The 20433-nt window shown below is 47.9% G+C and overlaps 1 protein-coding gene across 1 annotated transcript; it reads left to right on the forward strand.

The window, feature by feature from the left end:
* Positions 1-14720: 14720 nt before the first annotated feature.
* Positions 14721-19673, forward strand: LOC144161633 (uncharacterized). Its single transcript, XM_077692264.1, has 3 exons — positions 14721-15632; positions 18394-18406; positions 19389-19673. The coding sequence occupies exons 1-3, from the start codon at positions 14819-14821 to the stop codon at positions 19630-19632; spliced, it is 1071 nt and encodes a 356-aa protein (XP_077548390.1). The 5' UTR covers positions 14721-14818; the 3' UTR covers positions 19633-19673.
* The last annotated feature ends 760 nt before the right edge of the window (positions 19674-20433 follow it).

Here is a 20433-nt window from a genome sequence, read left to right on the forward strand (position 1 = left end):
CAAACAATCGTTGTTTCCGCCTCACTTTTTTATAACGGAAGTTTTGCTCGCCGTCATAAGGAACTTTATTTTTAGGGGCGAAGCTCCTAAAGCCATGGGTCTGTCCATCCCTTGTGTCTCGTGGTACGTGATAGCCGCATGCTTTCGGAGATGTCGCAAAGTGGGCCGCGTTGCACGCGCAAGAACCGGCTGCAACCGGCAGCGCAAACTCGGCACCGGGAGCGCGAGCTTGTCTATGTTCGCCAATGGAGGCGCGAGCGCACGTGCACTGCGAGGGGGAGATCACGCAAGAGATCACGCCACGAACGCAGGCAGTCGTTCTCGGAGATCGAACGAGACGCAAGGACCTTTGCTCGTTTCCTCTCGTCTTGTTCAGGCACAAGCTCGCCCTAAATAAAAGTTTTCTCTTTACCGTTGTGTCCCATCCTACGTGACAAATTGTGGTGGAGGTGCGGGGTAGTCCTCGATGGCGCGGGGTCTTTCACCAGGTCTGGGCCTGGGAGCATTGACTCCGAAAATAAAAGTTGATTTGTACAATGTACGCACACAGTCTTACGTCTTTCTTAATGATGTAATGGGCGAACTTTCACGGGAGAGTTACGATTACCGATGATCTCCCCCTCTCGAGCTTCGCCCCACTTATCATCATTCATTCCGTGGATATGGCATGATTTTTTTTGGTTACTGCACTCTCACTGCAAGAAATTTGCAAACATCATTGTAGCATATAATTAGTTGTTTTTCAAAGTTGGAATTAGAGAGGCCGAACTTAAACTATACCGAGCTGGAGGACAACACAGCCGATACAATCTTTCAATGTCAACTTAATTTATTTTCGCCTACAATGCCGTCTCTTGACCAGCGGTCAAGAGACGGCAAGAGACGTCAAGAGTGGTCAAGAGACCAGCGGTCAAGAGACGTAGTGAGAGAGAATGGGGAAAATGGGGCGGAGATGGCGGATCGACGGAAGGCCCTTGTAGGAAAGGTTAACGGACGTGGGAGTACATCGGTTCTCGAGGTGTTTTTGAAAGATACTCAAAAAAGCGCTTCGTTAACTTTTTATTTCGTACTTGTGGTCAGAGACGGAGACCAATTTGAGCCATTGCCGAAGCGACGTTTGTCCGTGGGCCCTCGGAGTCGTTCTCCCGCCCCAACCCGCAGCCACCCCCATCCCCGGAATGAGACAAGATATTTCCAAAGGGAATCGGAACTGAAATGATCGCTTTGCTGTTTTCTCCCTCCCCTTCCTCCCCCCCCCCCCCCCGTCCTCACAAAGGCGGATTTTGCCGTCTCGAAGGAAAAAACTGCTATCACATTCCCAGCCTTCCACAGTACTCACATCGCCGATCCCAGGATTCGTTTGCTTTGAGGCGTAGGCCGAACGAAGCTCGCCCAAGTATTCCTTGCACCCAACATTCAAACGCAGATGTAGCTACTGTTTTCGTTTCGGCCACCGCCCTCGAAACGAAGTCGCGATGCTTTCCAAGAACATTTCTTCGTCCAGTGGCAGTGTGGTCAGACGTCTGCCGGCCAAGATGCTGGCTGGTGTGAGGGCACTCGGGGGCCACCATCGTTGGCGTCGTCGTATGTGTGGAGGGACATGAAATTTATCACTTCCTAGACCTCGTTCGAGCACTTGGTACAGCTTGATGAAGCCTTTAGACCAGGGGTCCCAAACGCGTGGTCCCAAATACGGCCAGAGGTCTGGCCGAACAATGGTCGCAAGCAACTGCGACTTGTGAATCGGACACTCAACAGTGCGCACAGGGCTGGACGAGCGGGAGGCCGCCGAGAGACTCCCCGCGGCGTTTTATGACCCTGAAAACGGGGCTGCACGTCGCTAATGAGAAAGCGACGCCCTGAACGGAGTTTTCCAGGCTTCCGCGAAAGTGAAAAGGTTTCAGTGCGTTGTGCGGCGTTTCTGGGTTTTTGGTTTCCTGTTAACCTTTGTGTCAAACACTTTTACTGCACTCCAGATGTGGCGAAAATGCATCCACGTGCGCTTAGGCGCGTGTCGCAGCGTTATTTATGGCCTGGGTGAGAGCGATGTCGCGCTGCTGAGGAAAATACTGCAGCTTAGACTTAGAAACTTCGAGCCCTTAGTAGACCACGTGGGACACCGCGCACACGTGCACGCCTAAACATGTCTTGTGCAGATGTTTTTCACCCATGAGAAGGGAGTGAGCTGGCATAGATGAAGTAGACGATGGTTCTGCGGAAGAAAGGCCGAAAAAGTGAAACGGGCAAACTGTACATCGGTCGTTAATGGGTGTTGCCGCTGGATAATTTTTTATACAAATAAAGTAACTGTAACGATATTTCTCGTTACAGTTACTGCACAAAAAAGTAACAGTGTTACAGTTACAAGTTCCTCTAACTTAAAAGTAACTAGTTACAGTTATAAGCTACTGAAAAAAGTAACTAGTTACCGGTAACGCGTTACTAGTAACTAGTTACTGCCCAAGACTGGTAGTAACTAAGTCAGTCTTATTTTACGGCACTTGCGTTGGTTTTTATTGTTTGTTTTGCTTTCTTTTGTTTCACACAGTGAGGTGTCACATACCTTGGATAAGGTATAACTGGTTCTGTTATATTTCAGAATTGTGTTTATTGTGTATGCATTTTTTCTATTGTTACTTAATGTATCTCATGATTAATATTATCTAGGAACATACGTAAGAGTGTGTACACTTATACATTGCTGTTTGCATATAGGTGTGTTTTTACGTGTGTATACATCTTTGAATTTCTCGTATATACTAGCGTGTGTACGCTTTTTGCCTTTGCCAAACAGCTGCTGTGTTTACGGGCTGCCAGGTACCCTTCAAATGGTTGCTGACTGCTCTTTCCCCTGGTGGACCCCTACCACTCTAATGTTGGAAAATAAACTTGAAACAGTATCGTTAGTATCTTTTTAGATTCCCACATAACAAACATCAACCCCACAAGATTTGCACAAGGCCTTAACTTACTACTGCCTAAGGTCTACACGAATAACGGAAAACAAACAGCCATTTTCGCACGCATTCAACTATGGAATTCATTACCAATAACAATTAAATTGTCTCATTCTATGCGTTCATTCTACTGTAGTTTAAGATCGTTTTTGCTTAACAACCTTTCTGAATAATAAAGTCTCATTTTCTCTGTGTATATTAGTTAAAGCTTTTTTTCCAGATCTAATATTGTATAATTTCTTGTTATAAAGCTTGTATATTTTATTGGCGTGTTAGAGTGACCCGTACCTAACTTCTATATTTTTGTACTTCTGCAGTATATTGCTTCTTCATTGTACAGTAGTTTAAGAGCATGGTTGCTAACAATATTTTCTTAATAATAATTTTTGTGCTTTCCCCTGTTTTTAGTATTCAACCGTGTTTTTCCCGAGCTAATATTGCATACTTTTTGCTATAGTGTTTGCATATTCAATTAGCGTGCTAAACTGACCTTTACCTGGACTGCCTAAATATTTTAACAACATTTTCGCATTTATTAACATCAGGCCCCCTTCTTTACTAATAGCTACTGTGATGTGCATGTACCGAAAACTGTTTAAAGGGGTCCTGAAATACCTTCCGCCGATGCATGGATGTACATGTACCCAAATAAAGCAATGTATTTGCAATCTCCTCCCGCAAGAATTTTGTTAAAGCGATGAGTATTAGCTGAGAAATCGTAAATCAAAAACCGCGCATTATCGTCGCTCCGCGTTTCCTCCTCCTTTCGACTTACTCTCCGCTGTTGACGGCGCGAGAGCCTTGTCTGCCATGATGCTGCGCTCCTCAGCGGTGACGTACTTCTGCTATTGCGCTGCTCAGACTGTCATCTTCTACGGGCAAGCTTTGTTGACACCATGAATCCCGCACTCCGCTCAAGGCTGGAAAAGCGAATGAAAAATCTGGCAGCATGTATGCGGCGGCCTGGCCTTGCCCTTTCGCGGTGTACGTTAATGGCGGCACATGACTTTTTATCGGCGGCGAACTCGCAGCCGCACGGGGAGGGTCGTGCGCTCGTTCCCTTGATGCACCGCGCACTGTTTATCCAAAAAGCGCGGTATCAGATGTGGCCCCGCTGGTGCCGGGTCTTATTTTGCGGCGGTGGTAATTCCTGCCGGCGGCATGTGAAAAAGTCATATTAAACCCATACAGAACCCGTGCACAAAACGCTTCAATCATGTGACCAGTTCAGCTAGGGGCGACGCGTGGTGGAGAGCGGCAACGTTGGCAAAACATGCTCCGCCGCGGCTCTGAGCTTTCTAGAGCTGGAGCGAGCGCCATTTCTTTGACAATCTCAAACATCGGTTGCCTTGGCAACAAGGCACAAACCACTCCAGAAGTCAGTTACGGTTGCGTGATCCCGGTTCAGCTTGGGGCCCCACTTCGCGACATGTGGGCACTGCAGGCGTACCACTCACTTCCGTTGGGAAGTGCGAGATGCGTTTGGCATTACAGGAGGCGATGGAGTGTGTGTTGTGGACGACTTTGTTTCGCGATGAAATGCGACGTTGTGCTTCTGCGGGTGGATAGTGCTTCCAATGGTCTGGATTATCTTTCTCGAGCGACGTACGACTCAACCTCGCATGGAGTATGTGCAGTGTGCGTGGCTAAAAGCCATCGGCTTGTGCGCCAGAGTTAAGTGACTTGCTTTTCGTCCCCGCAAACCACGCGCGAGGTGAGTACCGTATTTACGACGGGCAGGAGACAACCCATCCTCTGTCAATCGTGGTTCATACTTTCAACGCATGTTGTGACATTGTGTTTGTTAGAAACGCATCTCTGGATTGTTTTGAAGTTGAATAAAATGTATGCGTCAAACCCGGTCATTCGGCTCAGGGCGTTCTCTGCGATCGCATGAAAGAAGTACCACGGGGCTTCAACGCTTTCTTTATGGAACGTACTCAGGTAAGATAATATCCATGTCGTGTTATGGCCGTGTTGCATTCAATACAAACGGTTAAGCGTTTGTTTTACACTTGTTTCTTTTGTCGTAAAATGCCCAAGCACTCCGCTGGCAGATCAGCCGGCGAGCCGACGCTGAGCAGACGACTCATCTCTTTGCCGGAAGTGCGTGAAAAAGCCGCCCAATAGCAGGATGTCTAGCTCATGACGAACATATGGGAATCGATGATGTAGACATGTGAAGATGGCGGCGTCCAAAAACACGAAGGGAAGGGTGAGAAAAAAACGACAAACTTTGCAACAAAAGTGTGAGCTTTCCGCTGCGCGTAAAAGAGTAATACTTGGCACAGAGGACGTTGACGACCCAATCTAACGGTTGCGCTAGTTCATTTAGTGTGCTCAAAATGCCTTTCAGGGCCCCTTTCATGAAATCCTTGAAATCCTTGAAAGACGAAGGCTGTAGGCGAGGAAGGGAGCACTTATCAAAGGCCCTTAGACAACGAATGAATATAGGCCGCGGTTTTCGCATCCTTGTTTAGCGTTCTCTTCCTATTACGCCGTAAAGGTTATCCAGGCTGTGCGTACACAATAGGCCTACGTGGAGACTTTGCGTTCATTTCTTGCGACCACCTGAACGACCCACTGATAAATCTCTCCTCGCTTTTATTGATATCTAAATGTTCAACGTAAGCTTTTTGTTTCTAAAACATTGATTTGATCCGACAAAAATAAAATGAAGCCGTTCCACTCAACATGTACGTTGTCGGAAGGGCAGAGCAGTGATACGCCATAATGGGCTGTGGCGTTTTTATCCGCTCATTGCTACCACCCACCACGCTCTGCGCCGGCCTCTCTCACTCTTCCCTTGATTGGCATAGAGTTTCATTTAATGCAATTCAATTTTCCCGCCTTTACAGTGCTCGCGCGCCATTTGCCTGAAGTAGCGCCAGCGGGAGCTCCTTTTATGCTTGCTTTTCATACCGCACATGCCGGCGCCGCCGCCGCCTTACTGCGCAGTTTGGAACGCGCCATTTTTTTCTTACAGTGCCACTTTTTTTCCCAGCACTTTTTTCCCCGCCTCCAACGGGAATAGGTTTGCTTGGAAGCAGCTGATAATCAATTTAGGTTCTGCCTATCAGGTATCCCCTGGTTGCCGCAAATTTTGTCAGAATAGCCAGTTGCTATAGCTAGTCAAGTATTTTCGTTTTCGTAAAGTTGCGGTAAAGTTTTAGCACATTTAGTTTACGACGAGTGCGTCGGCATCGCTATAAAAAGCATAAAGAAAAGGCCCACAGAACCAGTCTGACGTGCCGAAAGCGTGATCATTAGTTACCTCACAGTTAGTGCGACGGCATCTGTTAAACTTGGTAGGCCAAAGAGCTTGCGTCCTTGGTGCGCAGACGCCGTGCAAAATGACTGGCGGCTCAACGAACAAAACAAATACGAAAAAAAAAATCGCGCGCCCCTCCATCTAACCACGACGATTGTGAACGCGAAGCTTTGTCGTGATGGATTCGTTGTTTGGACAATCCCACACTGCGACTATTTGCTACGCTGGAGGTACGCTCCCCTTTTTGACAATACCCACAGCAGCTCTCAGGTGTGCACCCCCTATGCCTACCGTTTGGGTTTGGTGGGTACGGCGCGAATCGGTCCCTGCTGCTTGGCGTTCAACTCGACCTCGTCAAAATGGAGCAATCGGATAGGCGCCGGCTTCACAACGCGAGAAACACATGCTCCATTGCGGCTTTGCGTTGTTCGTTTAGCCGGTGCTTTAAGTGTGTCTATGTGTTTCAGTGCCATGTGGTCCCCTACGAAAGGGCGCACTTAGTTTGCCAGCCTAGCTACACAGATTAGCTAGATTGTTAATGTCGGATTTAGCCGTAGGTGAAGCTGTATTACGGAATGCTCCTTTAGGGTCAATGGCAATGAATAATTGTTTGGTTAGCGTAAGACGCGTGTTCGACGACGTTCTTTTATTTGGAGCAGTATGTCCTGGGTGGGAAAGTTTGGCCTCAAGCAGTATGTTGTGGCTCTGAAGAGATTGACTGTCTCTGTAATTCGGCAGTCAGTCCAGGAGTACGTGTTCCAGTAGTTAATCTACGCAGGTGGTTAACGATATTGGCCTCATGCTGTCTGTTGACAGTGTTTTACCCGCTTCGGGGTCAAGTATCATTTCCATGTGCGTCCGTTCCGATGGCAGGGTGCCTTCAATCTCGCAGTTATTGTTTTAGTAGGCGCCGAGAGCTTCCGTGGAAGTGCCGCCTAGGTTTATCTGGTGTTTGTTAGTTAATTATAGATCTATTATTGCCGGAGTATGGTGCTCCTTGTGACGTTAGTTATGGCCCTTCTGATTTCCGCTTCCTTAAGGGCTGTATGTAGAGTTGGATTGTTGTTGGCGCTGTCAGTGTACGCTAGCGCCCTTGTTTGTGTTGGGCTTCTGATATATTTGGCTACCAGTTCTGCTTTTAGCTCTTGTCCTTTTCCTCTGAAAGAGCCGTTCTTCTTTTACGTGCGCCCGCTTTTCCCCTCAAATAGTCATTTATGGCTTTGGTTTAACCACCAAGGCACCCAAACAGGCTTTATTCCGCCGAACGAAAGAAATTATTTCTCCGATGACCGTCGGTTTCGAGTCCGCTTGAACGAGAGGCTTCTCCGATATGACCAAACGATGTAGCCAAATTGTAAGCACGGAATGAACAAACGTATTGGCATGGCCTGATACACATGTTGTTCCTTGCTGTCACTATTTCGTGTCACCTTTCTTTAATAACGCGAAGTTGACTACTCCGCGTAAAAAGCATTGTCGAGGACAGGTGACTTAAAACAAATACAAACAAAAAATGTCGGCTCTTGCTGTTCTTAACAGACAAAAAATTCTTGGGCCACTCAGCTCGGCTTAGGTGGTTTGAAAGCCAAAGCCTGGCCATACTTATTAACAACTTATTTACTGCTAGTTTGTATATGCACCGTTCTGACCGCTGTCGTTCCATTGTATTTTGGGTCGAATTACTTAACCGCCTGCTTTTCTGCCACACCGTGTATGCATCTTCTGTCTTAGCTTTCATTTCTCTGTATCTTTATTTATTTATTTATTTTGATTTATTTATTTATGTGTTTCTTTATTTATTTTTTTTTGTTTTTTTATTTACAGGAACCTCCGGGCTACAAGGCATTGCTGAGGGAGGAGGTTAGATGCAGTGAAGTAATGATAAAAGCAGTAAATAAAAACAACGTTACAAAAATGGCTTCTAAACATACAATCATAGCTCACGCATAGAAAGGCAAGTATAAAAATGGCAAGTCGGCTTATAATTAGGCAATATTAGCTAATGCATAACAATAGGACGCGAAAGAACAAAAGGCCCTATAATTATACAGTCATCTTATGTGCTCCTAAATGAGTCATGATTAATAATGGTAGCCGTTGATGCAGGAAGTTGCTTTCATTCGGCTGAAGTCTTCAGCATAAAAGACTGAAAAAAATTACACCATCTGCCCAAAGGGAACTATGTGGTGATTCAAAGCAGAATTGTTGGCGTCCTTTCAGCTCATCGGACGGTGCAGCGTGTCTCAACCGAAGCAGCAACTGAGGAAGCGGCGCGGACCGGGTTTATTATTTAGAGCAGATGGAGTGGAGAGGAGGAGATGAGAGAGGAGATGCGCATGCGCGCTTATCGTGCAGCTGGCGTGTTGCCGTTATGTTGAGTGATCTGGGGCCCTATTCTCGACTGCACAAATTGCCGGCAATTCAGGCAATTTTCCGGAAGTCTTTTCTGATTGGCTTTCAATTTTGGTCACATGCTTCCGGTTGACAAAGCGGTTGTGTGTGCTGTCGCCATTTTGACGTTGTATGTCGTCTACGGACACCAGTTCTAAAGTTTGCCTTATTTCTCGTTACTAAAGGCGCATAATTCTTGGCCGGCAATGAAAAACCAGACTAAATGCAGCGGACATGACAACGTAAGCCTGTCTTTGCTATTCAACAACAATACTGCTTGTAATACACACCCCCTCTGTGATTGGCTGAGAAGGCGTGACGTAATTTAAAAAGTTGGCGGGAACGATTACGTCATGCATTGGCAACTTCAGCCTGCGTAAAAGTGACGTAATGCTACGTAACAGCTTGAAAATGGCGGCTGTTTTTGTCGCAAAATACAAGCAAAATAGGGCACAATATTGCCCCGGCTTACGGCGCCGCGAAATGTGCGGCAATTTGCAGCAGGCGCAGTTTCGCATGCGCGCTGTTTAAAGCGTGTTTCATACCGAAACAAATTATAGTTTTAACTGCTTCCAAGTCAGCGATCATGGAACATACAAATAACATGCAGTATTTTGCTTTTATGTTTGGCAATGAAATAAAAATTATTTGTTTGGCGTAACCGCAACATAAGAGGGCAGTACAAGCCTCTCCATGACAAAGAGAACCCAATGCATGGCATTTGTCCATACTTGTCCTAGTAAGCTGTTGGGTCACATGATCGAACTCAAGGTAAAAATAACAAAGAAAAGTGACTATTTGTTTCATTACAGTGCTGATTGCAGTCGAGCTTGACGAATGAGTGAATCAGCGACATCGGTGCGCTCCGCGGTTATCAGGCGTAGCGCTTCGCTGCTCGTATCATAGAAGCGATGGTCGCGGCCGTCTTTTTCTGTGATCACGCCATAAACTTGTAACATAGCAGCAGACGATGGCGTGGCGGCGGTGGCGGCAGGGGACGTGATAACGCAACAAAGCTTGCATTGAAGCAGAGAGCCCAGCTATGTTATTAAAAGCGATTGAAAGAAATAAATAGCTACGGTAAAAAAATTGTGTGATGTTCTTTAGCTCGACATCCGCCTTTCGCTCGCTTTGGGATCAACGTTACTCGATCGTCTTGTGGTGTTGGCGCCAAATTTGACCTCCAGAAATGTGTTTTTCGTGTCAGCCTCAGCTACCGCCTTAATTTTTATAGTACATGCCAAGTGTTTTTACATCTTTCTTGCACAATATTTGATACCTTGGAGCGATCTTTATGAGTGACTCGTCAAATTACACTGCATGTCGTCATAGCTATAGGTGCAGCACGTCACTGATTGCTTACGTCGTGCTTACGCAAAAAAACATGGGCGAAATGCCGGCAATTTGTGCAGTCGAGAATAGGGCCCCTGGTGTTTAATAGCGCCAGAGGGAATTCCACGCCCGGGTCCACACCGGTGTCAAAGGCACGCAAGTAGTGTTGTGTTACGGTGAGTAGGCGGTGGTGCTCGAGGCGCGGAAACTCGTCCATCATGTTCTTGTCGATGTTGTCGTCTCTGTGGTAGAATCGGTAGTCTCCGTCAGCGTTGGTGAGGTAAAGGTTGTTGACGTTGCTTCACCGGCTGAGAGCAACGTACACGCCCTCGTCTTCGCAGCTTTGTCTTCTTCTCCTTCTTCTTCTTCAGCGGTTCCCCTACGGGAAGATGACGACGGTGGTTGAACGCGAAGCTATCTCGTGAGTGATTCTTTGGTTGGCCAATCCCTAGGGGCATCCTGCCACAATCATCATTAGAGGCGCTGCGGACGGGGCGAGAGCAACGTACACGCCCTTCTCTTCGCAGCTATGTTTTTTTCTCTTTCTTCGTCTTCAGTGGTTCCCCTACGGGAAGATGACGACGGTGGGTGAACGCGAAGCTATCTAGTGATGGATTCTTTGGTTGGCCAGTCCCTAGGGGCATCCTGTCACAATAATCATCATTGGCGCTGCGTACGGGGCACGGACGCGGGACATTCCCTCGAGCAAGAGACGCTAACATCCTCCTCTAAAGTTTTCAGTTCGTCGCTTCTGTTGACGTTCGGCGTGCCTTCGTTGTATCAGTAACTTCTTGACGTAGTTTGAATGAGTCAAAGACATAAGGCGCGTTCGCAGCACTTGCTCCTGTTCGGTTTTGTAGCGCAGGGAATAGACTTTCTATTCCAGGTGCCTGTTTATCGCCAGCCTTACTTAGGCCACCAGAAAAGTAATGTTTTAAAACGCGTAATGAGCATGTGTATCCCACCAAATGCAAAAACATTTTAGGGGCGAAGCTCCTTAAGTCATGGGTCTGTACATCCCTTGTGTCTCATGGTACGTGACTGCCGCAAGCTTTCGGAGATGTCGCAAAGTGGGCCGCGTTGCACGCGCAAGAACCGGCTGCAACCGGCAGCGCAAACTCGGCACCGGGAGCGCGAGCTTGTCTGTGTTCGCCAACGGAGGCGCGAGCGCACGTGCACTGCGAGGGGGAGATCACGCAAGAGATCACGCCACGAACGCAGGCAGTCGTTCTCGGAGATAGAACGAGACGCAAGGAGCTTTGCTCGTTTCCTCTCGTCTTGTTCGGGCACAAGTTCGCCCTAAATAAAAGTTCTTTCTTTACCGTTGTGTCCCATCCTACGTGACAAATTGTGGTGGAGGTGCGGGGTAGTCCTCGATGGCGCGGGGTCTTTCACCAGGTCTGGGCCTGGGAGCATTTACTCCGAAAATAAAAGTTGATTTGTACAATGTACGCACACAGTCTTACGTCGTTCTTAATGATGTAATGGGCGAACTTTCACGGGAGAGTTACGGTTACCGATGATCTCCCCCTCTCGAGCTTCACCCCACTTATCATCATTCATTCCGTGAATATGGCGGGATTTTTTTTCTTCAAGCTGCATTCTTCCACACCCCCAGTTAAGACATGGTTGCGCGAAAAAGGAATTTCTATTCCTTGGTCGGACAAATGTCGCCTCTGTAATCAACCAAAGACAATTGATCATTGTTTTGTGTTGTGCCGGGGCGCTGTGTTGTTCTGGGACGTTTTGCAGCGGACACTAAAAAAGGACATTGGCATCACCCCGTACACCATTCGCTTTCTGCCATTTGAAGATGTTAATCGGGTGCCATATGACGTTTTCGTTCTCCTAGAATTGTTTAGCTTGTGGAAGTGCCGCGTGCCGCATCACTGATCGGCATTCGGAACCCCCTAGGCCGACCCAGTTGCATTTTTCTGGAACAGGCGGCGTTGGTGCGGAGCGCTTATGCTGAGCAGAGTGATCCACCAGAGTGGCTGCGTCTTTTGGATGCGTGCGTTTGCTTGCCTGAGTTTTGATCTTTGTTCGACTGTTACCCTGGCCCTTTGCTGTCTGTTAGTGTTTAGATTATAAGTTTTCTAAAATTTTCATGCATTACAGAAAAAAAAGGTTTGTAGCGCCGTGGGAAGAGCGCCGCGTACCTCCCGTTGCGGCCAGAGTCGTGGGATCGAAAACGGGTGCCGCTAACTATTTCTTTTGTTATAGTGTAGAGGGAGAGGTGCGGACAACGGACGGACACCGGACATAGCCCCGAGCAAGAGATTCTTTGCATCTAAAAGTGCAATTGTTCTTGACAATGGTATTCTAATTTGCTAATTTTTTTAGCGTGATTCAACCGAGACGAGATAAAATGCGAGGCAAATAGGCTGATGACGTAGCTGTGGGCGATAAAAAATCTTATGGAACAGATAGAGACGGAAAAGTTTTCAGCGACAAGATAATTGTGGCAGCTGAAGGCTACATTTCATAAAAGGTTACATTTCATTATGGGGGGTGTTGGTTCATTTGAAATTTCACATTTCATCAAACTGAGCTATTTTGTACCATTTTTACTGAAAGTTTTAGAGTATCGTAACCTTAATCCTGCACTGATATGGCGTACTCAAGCTTGGAACCAATTAAGTAACGTTTTTACCTTATTAATTTACCTGATGACGAATCCCTTGGAAGTTGCGTCGGAGATAAGCCATTGGTAATTACATACTTGGGGTGAGTGGTCCATGTGAGGCCGCCTGAAATCTGGACACCATAGTATTTATAAGACGACACATAATTTAAGCGGGACTTATATATAAAGTAAGTATGTAACTGGTGATCTGTTCTGGTGACACGTACATACTTACATTTGTTAGCGTTCAGTTCCAGGAGTCAGTTTCGCACAAGGAAAAAATAGCGCTATGATTGGATTGCAAGGCGGTTATATCATGGTCGCAATTTAATTGCCGGTACACAACCCAATCGTCAGCTTATACTGTTAGAAAAATGTTAAAAGAAAGTAATGGTATGAATTTTAGGATGAAATGAATTTTAGAATAAACGCATGCTGGCAAATTAACGATGTAAATAAGAGAAAGAAGAGAACCCCGCACTGAGCCTTGTGGAACACCAGAGTATAGACGTGTTGGGTCAGAGTTAAAATTATGAGCGGGCCCAAATTTATAACCTTAGTTAAGAAGAAACTCAAACCAAGATAAAAGTCTGGAATAAAGGTTACGCTACCGCAGTTCAAACAACAATAATTTCTTTTACACCTTATCAAATGGGTTGGAAGAGTCAAGGAAATGGACCAGATAAGTTCAAAATTGTTGTTCAGTACTAGTTCCTATTCTTCCATAATACTAATAACAATTTTTCATCAGTCGCTTGATCAAGGGGTCGTAGCCACTCAATTTAAAATCGGGAAAGTGGTTCCACTCTACGAATCGGGAGACAGACCCACACCCCTTAATTACCGCCCCATTTCATTAACGAGCATTTCATGCAAACTGATTGAACATGCAGTCTTCTCAAATGTGGTTGAGGTTTTCGAGTGCAACTCTATTTTTCTCTATCCCAATACGGCTTTAGAAAAACGTATTCATGTCGAACCCAGCTCGCATTGTTCCCTCATAAACTGCATAATTTTCTTTGACCAGTCCTCTTTTCCTTGACTTTCAAGAGTCAAGGAAGGACGTCTTGAGTAGATAAGTGTTGCCGAAAACCAAGCATTGTGAAAGGGAAGGGGTTGTGGTCTTCCAGGTATGCGGTGAAGCGCTGATGTACTAGGTGATTGAAGAGTTTACCGATGCATGAGGTCAGGGGGATTGGTCGAAGAGTAGTCGGTGTCAGTGGCTTGATGGGTTTTGGGCGTCAGTGGCTTGTTGAGTTTTGGGATCAGTATGATGTCCGAGTGTCACCACTGCTGAGGTAGAGTTCCCCCTGCCAGTGATAATTGTAAATTCAAATATAATTATACAGTGCACTGTAGCTGAAACATCTTTCTCCGTCACTGACAATTGGCCAATTCCCTGATCTGGTAGCTGTCTTTTATCAAGAAACTTCTTATTCATCATAATCACATTTATTCTCATCATCAGTTATTAAGCAGGGTGCATTGTAGTCCTTCGGGGGTCAGCGGATGGTGCGTAGGGCTCGAGAAGCGTACTGGGCGTACAGCTGTGCCGCTCGTGGGAGACTACCTACATTGCATACGATCGATTCAGCGGTATTAAGCGCAGTGGAATTGTCTAATGACAAAAATGATGCACCCCTCCGTCTACGATGGCGATGGTTGAACGCGAAGCTGTCCCCTTAGACGCTTTGCAAGAAAATGAGGGATTTACTCAATATGCCTGCAGTCTAACATTGAAAGTTTAAAATCATTTCGAGGGAGAGCGAGCGAGCAAGCGAGAGAGAGAAATAGAGAGAGATGATGGCTTCCAAAAATTTGGCGCATACCCATTCCGGGGAACTGGTGTCAAATGATAAAGTGCAGTCAACAAATCACATAGATAAAAGAAGTAGGACCGCAGTAACAACAATGGTCAAAGAAAACTAAAGCAAGCGGGCGCTCTTTTTCCGCCATTGCGAGAGGCGGCCTCAAGGAAGATGAAGTAACCCTTGCACGCTCCGTCCGCGAGGCCCGTGCACGCGGCGCCGTCACATTTGATCAAGATTCGCTGGACATCGGTCGGCGGGTCGCTTTCTTCTCGCTATTCTTGCCTCTCAGGCCTCACCCCCTTCGTCCCGGGCAAGACAGCGGTAATCGAGAAGGGCCCCGCAATCTCCGAGACCGCCTGCCGAGCCCGGTCCCGACATCCTCAGGGGAGACGAGCGAGGGGCCCAAAATTGGCCCCCTTTCCGAGGCACCATGCAGCAGCAGCAGCAGCAGCAGTCCGCGGGCGCTATGTCGCAGGGCGGTATCGGCCGCTGCCCTTCGACCATCGTGACCCTCAACGTGAGCCAGGAGAGGTTGAACCGCGGCGGCGCCCGGCCCATCTTCCCGTCGTCGGTCGCGTTGCCGACGGTGCAGAACATGCAGCGGATGCAGCAGCAAGCCTACGGCGGAATGCAGCAGGGCAGCATTGGCGGTCTGCAGCAGGGAAGCATGGGCAGTATGCAGCAGGGAAGCATGGGCGGTCTACAGCAAGGCAGCATTGGCGGTCTACAGCAGGGAAGCACGGGCGTTCTGCCGCAAGGTAGCTTGGGAGGACAGACGCACCAGGGCATTGGCGGACAGCCGCAGAGCCACTTGGTGCAGTTGCAACTTGCCCTGCTGCAGCAGCAGCAGCAGCAGCAGCAGCAGCCGGAGGGCTCCCTTGGCGGCCTGATGCAGGGCTCCGCCTTGTCGGGCGGCCCCCAGGGACTTCAGGGCATGCCCAGCGTCGTGGGGCAGAGCTCGCTGGGCGGCTCCGGTGCCCTCGGCGGCCTGTCGCAGCAAGACCAGCTCAGCAGTCTGCTCGGGGGAGGCGCTGGCTCGCACAACTCCAACCTACTCGGCGGACAGCAGTCGAGCCTGCTGAGCGCCCTGCAGAACCAGCAGGGCGGCATGCTGAGCGGACAGGGCTCGGGCGGCCAGCTTGGCGGCAGCCTCTTGACCGCCTCGCTGTCGTCCAGTCCGCAGGTGGGGCTTCTCGGCGCTGGCCTCATGGCCAGCAGCCAGGGGCTGTCGCCGCAAAAGTCGCGTGAGTGCCCTCCTCTTTTGATTCTTCCCTGTCCGGTACCCGCCTAGTGCGGGGGCTCCCTTATACGTAGATGGCTTTGAGGGGTTTTTCAATCGGGCTAGGTACCCGTCACGGCCTCTCACCTCCGCACATAACGCTCAACGTATCAGCCGTACTACGCATAACTCAGCCATAAGAAAACTCAGTACCCTAGGCTTAACTGCCATATATACCCCGTGACGCCAGTCTTGTCACAACACGTCAAAGGTAGTCGAACATAGTCACAAGTCGGGTACTATATATGGTCATACGTAGTCAATGGGCATATGCCTTTGTCATGAAATAGTCAAGGGAATATAGTAGTGTCACAGTAGTCATAATCATGTCAGTGGAACAGAAATGTCACAGCCCATTTATACATATATGAAGCGCATCGTGTTACGCACATGGAGGATTAAAAAAATGCGAGCAGCGGAGCACACTCCCTCCGACGCATGCCGGACCGTCTGGCTGCACTGTCAGTAAACTGCGCGCATGCATAGTTATTTCAGAGGGTTTGAGAATGCGGCCTAGCAGCAATTATCTACTACACTGGGGGGCCAAGCGCCAGCAGGCTGATTGCAGCTAGCATGATGCCCTAGAATGACCACCCTGCTCAGTGGCGACGCAACGTGAAAAGGCGCCTCAAAATAAACGACCGGCGTCGCGACTTCATGAGGCATTTCCCGTAAATGTAGGCGACACCCTCAAACGCTCTCGAAGAAGGGCTCATTCGCGCAGTTTAGTGACTTTGCCGCCAGATGGTGCAGCATGCGGCGGAGGTTGTGCGCTCCATTGCTCGTATTTCTTTTGATACCCTTGTAAGCATTACGGAATGACGGACAGATTTCGGGAGAAAGTAACCTAAACTAAAAACCTGATGAAGTAAGGTTAGCCTTGCCCTTAAAAGGAAAGTGTTCTTCGAGAATGCCCCCCCGTCTTATGTTCACTACTTCTTGGAAACGTTGATTTAGATCAGCCTGGCCATGCGCTTAAACAAAATACGAAAGGGGCCACACTTATCGCTGCGAAGAGGGCACCGTGAATCAAATATCGATATTAGAAAGGATGGCAACAGTAGATTCGATCTGGCCGGTGTATGGTTCGGGGTACAGATACCAGTTGGTCCACACAGATAACAGAATCGGAAAAAGGATACCAGTGATATGGAGCAGAGAACTGACTCGGCCGATGCAGCGTACGGGCAGGAGGAAGTTAGAATAAGGTAGTGCCTATTCTCCCGGCCACTGTGAGAATTACCATCAGAAATGTCTCACGGCAGTCTCCTCCCATCGGTTAAGCAAGCTAAGAGATTCTGTGGGAGATATTTTGTTTAAAAAATTTTTCGCTCATCGTTAATACTTTTTTTACTCTAGTTTTTACTAAATCAAGAGATCGACGCACACGACTTCTAGAATGGGTTGAATTATGTTTAATATAGGTCGTGTCCTGCGTGGTTGGGCAGAGTTAGATTACGTTTGTTGCAGTAAGGCTAGCTTTTTGCAGGCTATGACGCTCTGGGTTAGGGTACGCTAGGTTCGTTGAGGCTATGTTAGGTTACGCTGGGACGTAATATTATTCAGCAGATTTTAGGCCAGCCAGCGTTAATGGAAACTGCCGTGAGAATTTCCCGGAGTTAATTCTCACGCATGCCATGAGATTAACTGCAGCAATTGAATAATCTGCGCGGTCGGACTTTTTCATAGAATAATTAGAGAAAAATCCTTCCGAAACATCGCACAGCTAATTCATGATACCAAAGAGGCGGGGGACAATGGTGGAGAGCGACGGAAGCGGTTTGTTTTACTCGGAAGGATCGTCGAGCCCTTTACTCAGGTTAACCTTTACCACATCTGGATGGTTATGGGTTACTACTAGTGCGACGATGCATTTCGGGAGCACTTTAGCGTGTTCTTGCTACTCGACACGCATCAGAGCGCAACTCAGAAACGGTGCTGGGTACATGTGTACACTTCGTCTTGGCTTCAGCGCACATGGCTTCGCGATTATCTAAATAGATCGTCTAGACCCCACCAGTGGATGGTTCTGATTCGTTTAAGATTTGTGCTTAATTGCCGAAAACCAGTTGTTGATTCCTCTGTTATAGGAATCAGTAAAACACGAAGTGAAATGTGCAGCAAAATCTGCAGCTGAGCATGATTTGCGGGTCAGCGGCTGCCTTGTGGGTGTGTTGGCGAGCGACGTCCTGCTGGCGGGTCACTTCGGGAAAGGTGTACTGGAGTTATTTTCGTGACGGATATGACGTCAGTGAAATCTGGGGATACCGCGGCATAAAACACTTTAGTGCTTTATGCCGCGGTATTGCAGAACACGTCTTGCGCACTATCAGTAATAATTACTTGAGTACATGAAGGTAAATATATAATTAAGAAAAAAACAGCGTTTCAAGTACGGAATTTGAGATTAGCGCGAGGCGCTACTGCGCCTCAGTAGTTGGTTATCCTGGGTTTTGCAAAGGAGTACTTCTGTTAAAGGCGGGTATACCCAAATACGAATTAAAAAGGACACTCACACAGCACGCAGTTTCTTCCAGGAAAATGGTACACAGCTTGAAATTTTAATTTTTATATACATCTGTGATCGGATGCCGAACGAAAGAACAAAGGCGCACAGCCGTGCGTTGCAAAGTAGTGGCCATGTGACACACAATGTCACAGAAACGTCAGAGATCGAACCGCCTGCCGCTATTTTCGAACTATGGCTTCCGCATGCCTCAAGCTAGAAATTTGGCTAGTGTGTTGCATGACATGTCACTGAAAACGGCGCTCGGGCGGGGACGAAACAGGACAGTAAAAGCGCTGGCGACCTTGTATACTGTCTCTTGTCAGTGCTTTATACTGTCTAAATACGTGTCACAAGTACGAGCGCTCGGGGGATTGTAAGGAGGACATTACAAGAGCTGCACTGTCTTGTACTGCCTTTGCACTGTACTCTGTTTGTGCTCTCTTGTCAGCACTTCTACTACGCTTGTTACTGTAAGCGCTTGTAAGGGCTTACATTACAGGCTGTTGCAATTGTACGAGAGGACAATACAAGCTCTGACAAGAGAGAGTACACGAGAGAGTACAAAACAGTGGAGCGCTTTCACTGTCCTGTCCTTCCTTCGTCCTCATCGAGACGCTGTCTTCACCGACATGTCTTCGGCCTACATCTATCCCCGCAACACAGACCAGCCAAAGGACGCGGGCTCGATTCCCGGCTGTGGTGGCAGCTTTTCTGAGGCGAAAAGCGAACAGGCCCGTGAGTCCCAAATATTGGCGCACGTCAGATCCCCAGGTGGTCAAAATTAGTCCGGAGCCCTCAACTACGGCGCACCTCGTCACCCGTGAACCGTCGGCGCGTTAAACAACCCGATAAACCAATCAACAATAAATAAATAATAAATAAATAAATAAATAAATAAATAAATAAATAAATAAATAAATAAATAAATAAATAAATAAATAAGTAAATAAGTAAAAATCAAACAATAAATAAACAATCAAAAAGCAAATAAACAACAAGCAAATCAATAAATAAATCAGCCAGTTAATTAATCAATCATTCATTCATTCATTCATTCATTTATTAATTCATTCAATGAATGAATGAATGAATGAATGAATGAATGAATCCAATGAATGAATCATGAATTGATCAATCAATCAACAGTCGAGCAAACTACCGCCGTTTTACTGCAGAGTCCACCCTGGGCGGCCTGGGCGCCTTCGGCGGCAGCTCGGTGCTGCCCGCCAGCCGAGCGTCGAAGCCCCTGCTGCAGGCCATGGAGACCCTGAAGGGCGGCGCGCCGGGCGTGCAGGGCATCGCGAGCCCCCCCTCCGTGCCGGGCCTGCCGGCGCCCATCGTCATGTCGCAGCCCGTGACAAGCGCCGGCCTCGCTCCACAGATGCAGCATCTGCTGCTCAAGGGCATGCCGGGATACACATCGACGCTCGTCGTCATTCTCGTGCCCCAGGACTGAGCGCCGCCGGCCGACCGCCCTCAACAGCTTTCTCACTCTTTTTTATTTTGGCACTCTGACCGGACATAAAAATTATTCACGCTCTTGTCCGGGGCGTCCTTTTTCGCAAAGAATCTATCTGTGGCTTTAGAGTTCGGCGCATTTTAACAGCGCAAGAAAGTGTAGACGAGGAAGGGAGCACCTATCGGAGGCCCTTAGACAACGACCGAATATATATAGGCCGCGGATTTTGCATCTTTGGCGTTCTCTTCCTAATACGCTAAAAAGGTCATTTAGGCTGTCCGTACACAAAAGGGCTACTTGGTGAAAAGTAAATTTTTTTGGTTTTAAAACCTTGATTTGATCAAAGTATGTTTTGTTTTGTTTCTGGAACATCGATTTCATCCGATAAAAATAAAATAAAGCCGTTCCACTCACCGGAGCAGCAACTCGCCCTGGTGAAACGGGCTCTGGAATCGGCGCAGGCTCGCGGCTTCCTGGACATGGGAGGCTGACCACTTCCCCTTCCCTCTCCCCTAAAGCTCAAATAAATGTTTTTACCTCCACTCAACCGTGAAAGTTGTCGGAAGGGCAGAGCAGTAATTCTTCATACTGGTCTGTGGTGCCGTTATCCGCTCACTGCTGCCACCCACCGCGCCCTTCGCCGGCCCTTCCGCTTCTCGTTTGATGAATGGAATGGAGGTTCGTCCCCTGGAATTCAAATTTCCCGCCGTCACAGTGCCCCCTGCCTGAAAAAGCGCCAGTGGGAGTTCTGTTCTTAAGTGCGAATGCACTTCTTAAGCGACCCTGAATCACGCGTCC

Source organism: Haemaphysalis longicornis, unplaced genomic scaffold (assembly GCF_048455015.1).
Source record: "Haemaphysalis longicornis isolate Haplotype H1 unplaced genomic scaffold, Haemaphysalis longicornis Haplotype H1 scaffold_12, whole genome shotgun sequence".
Lineage (NCBI taxonomy): Eukaryota > Metazoa > Arthropoda > Arachnida > Ixodida > Ixodidae > Haemaphysalis > Haemaphysalis longicornis.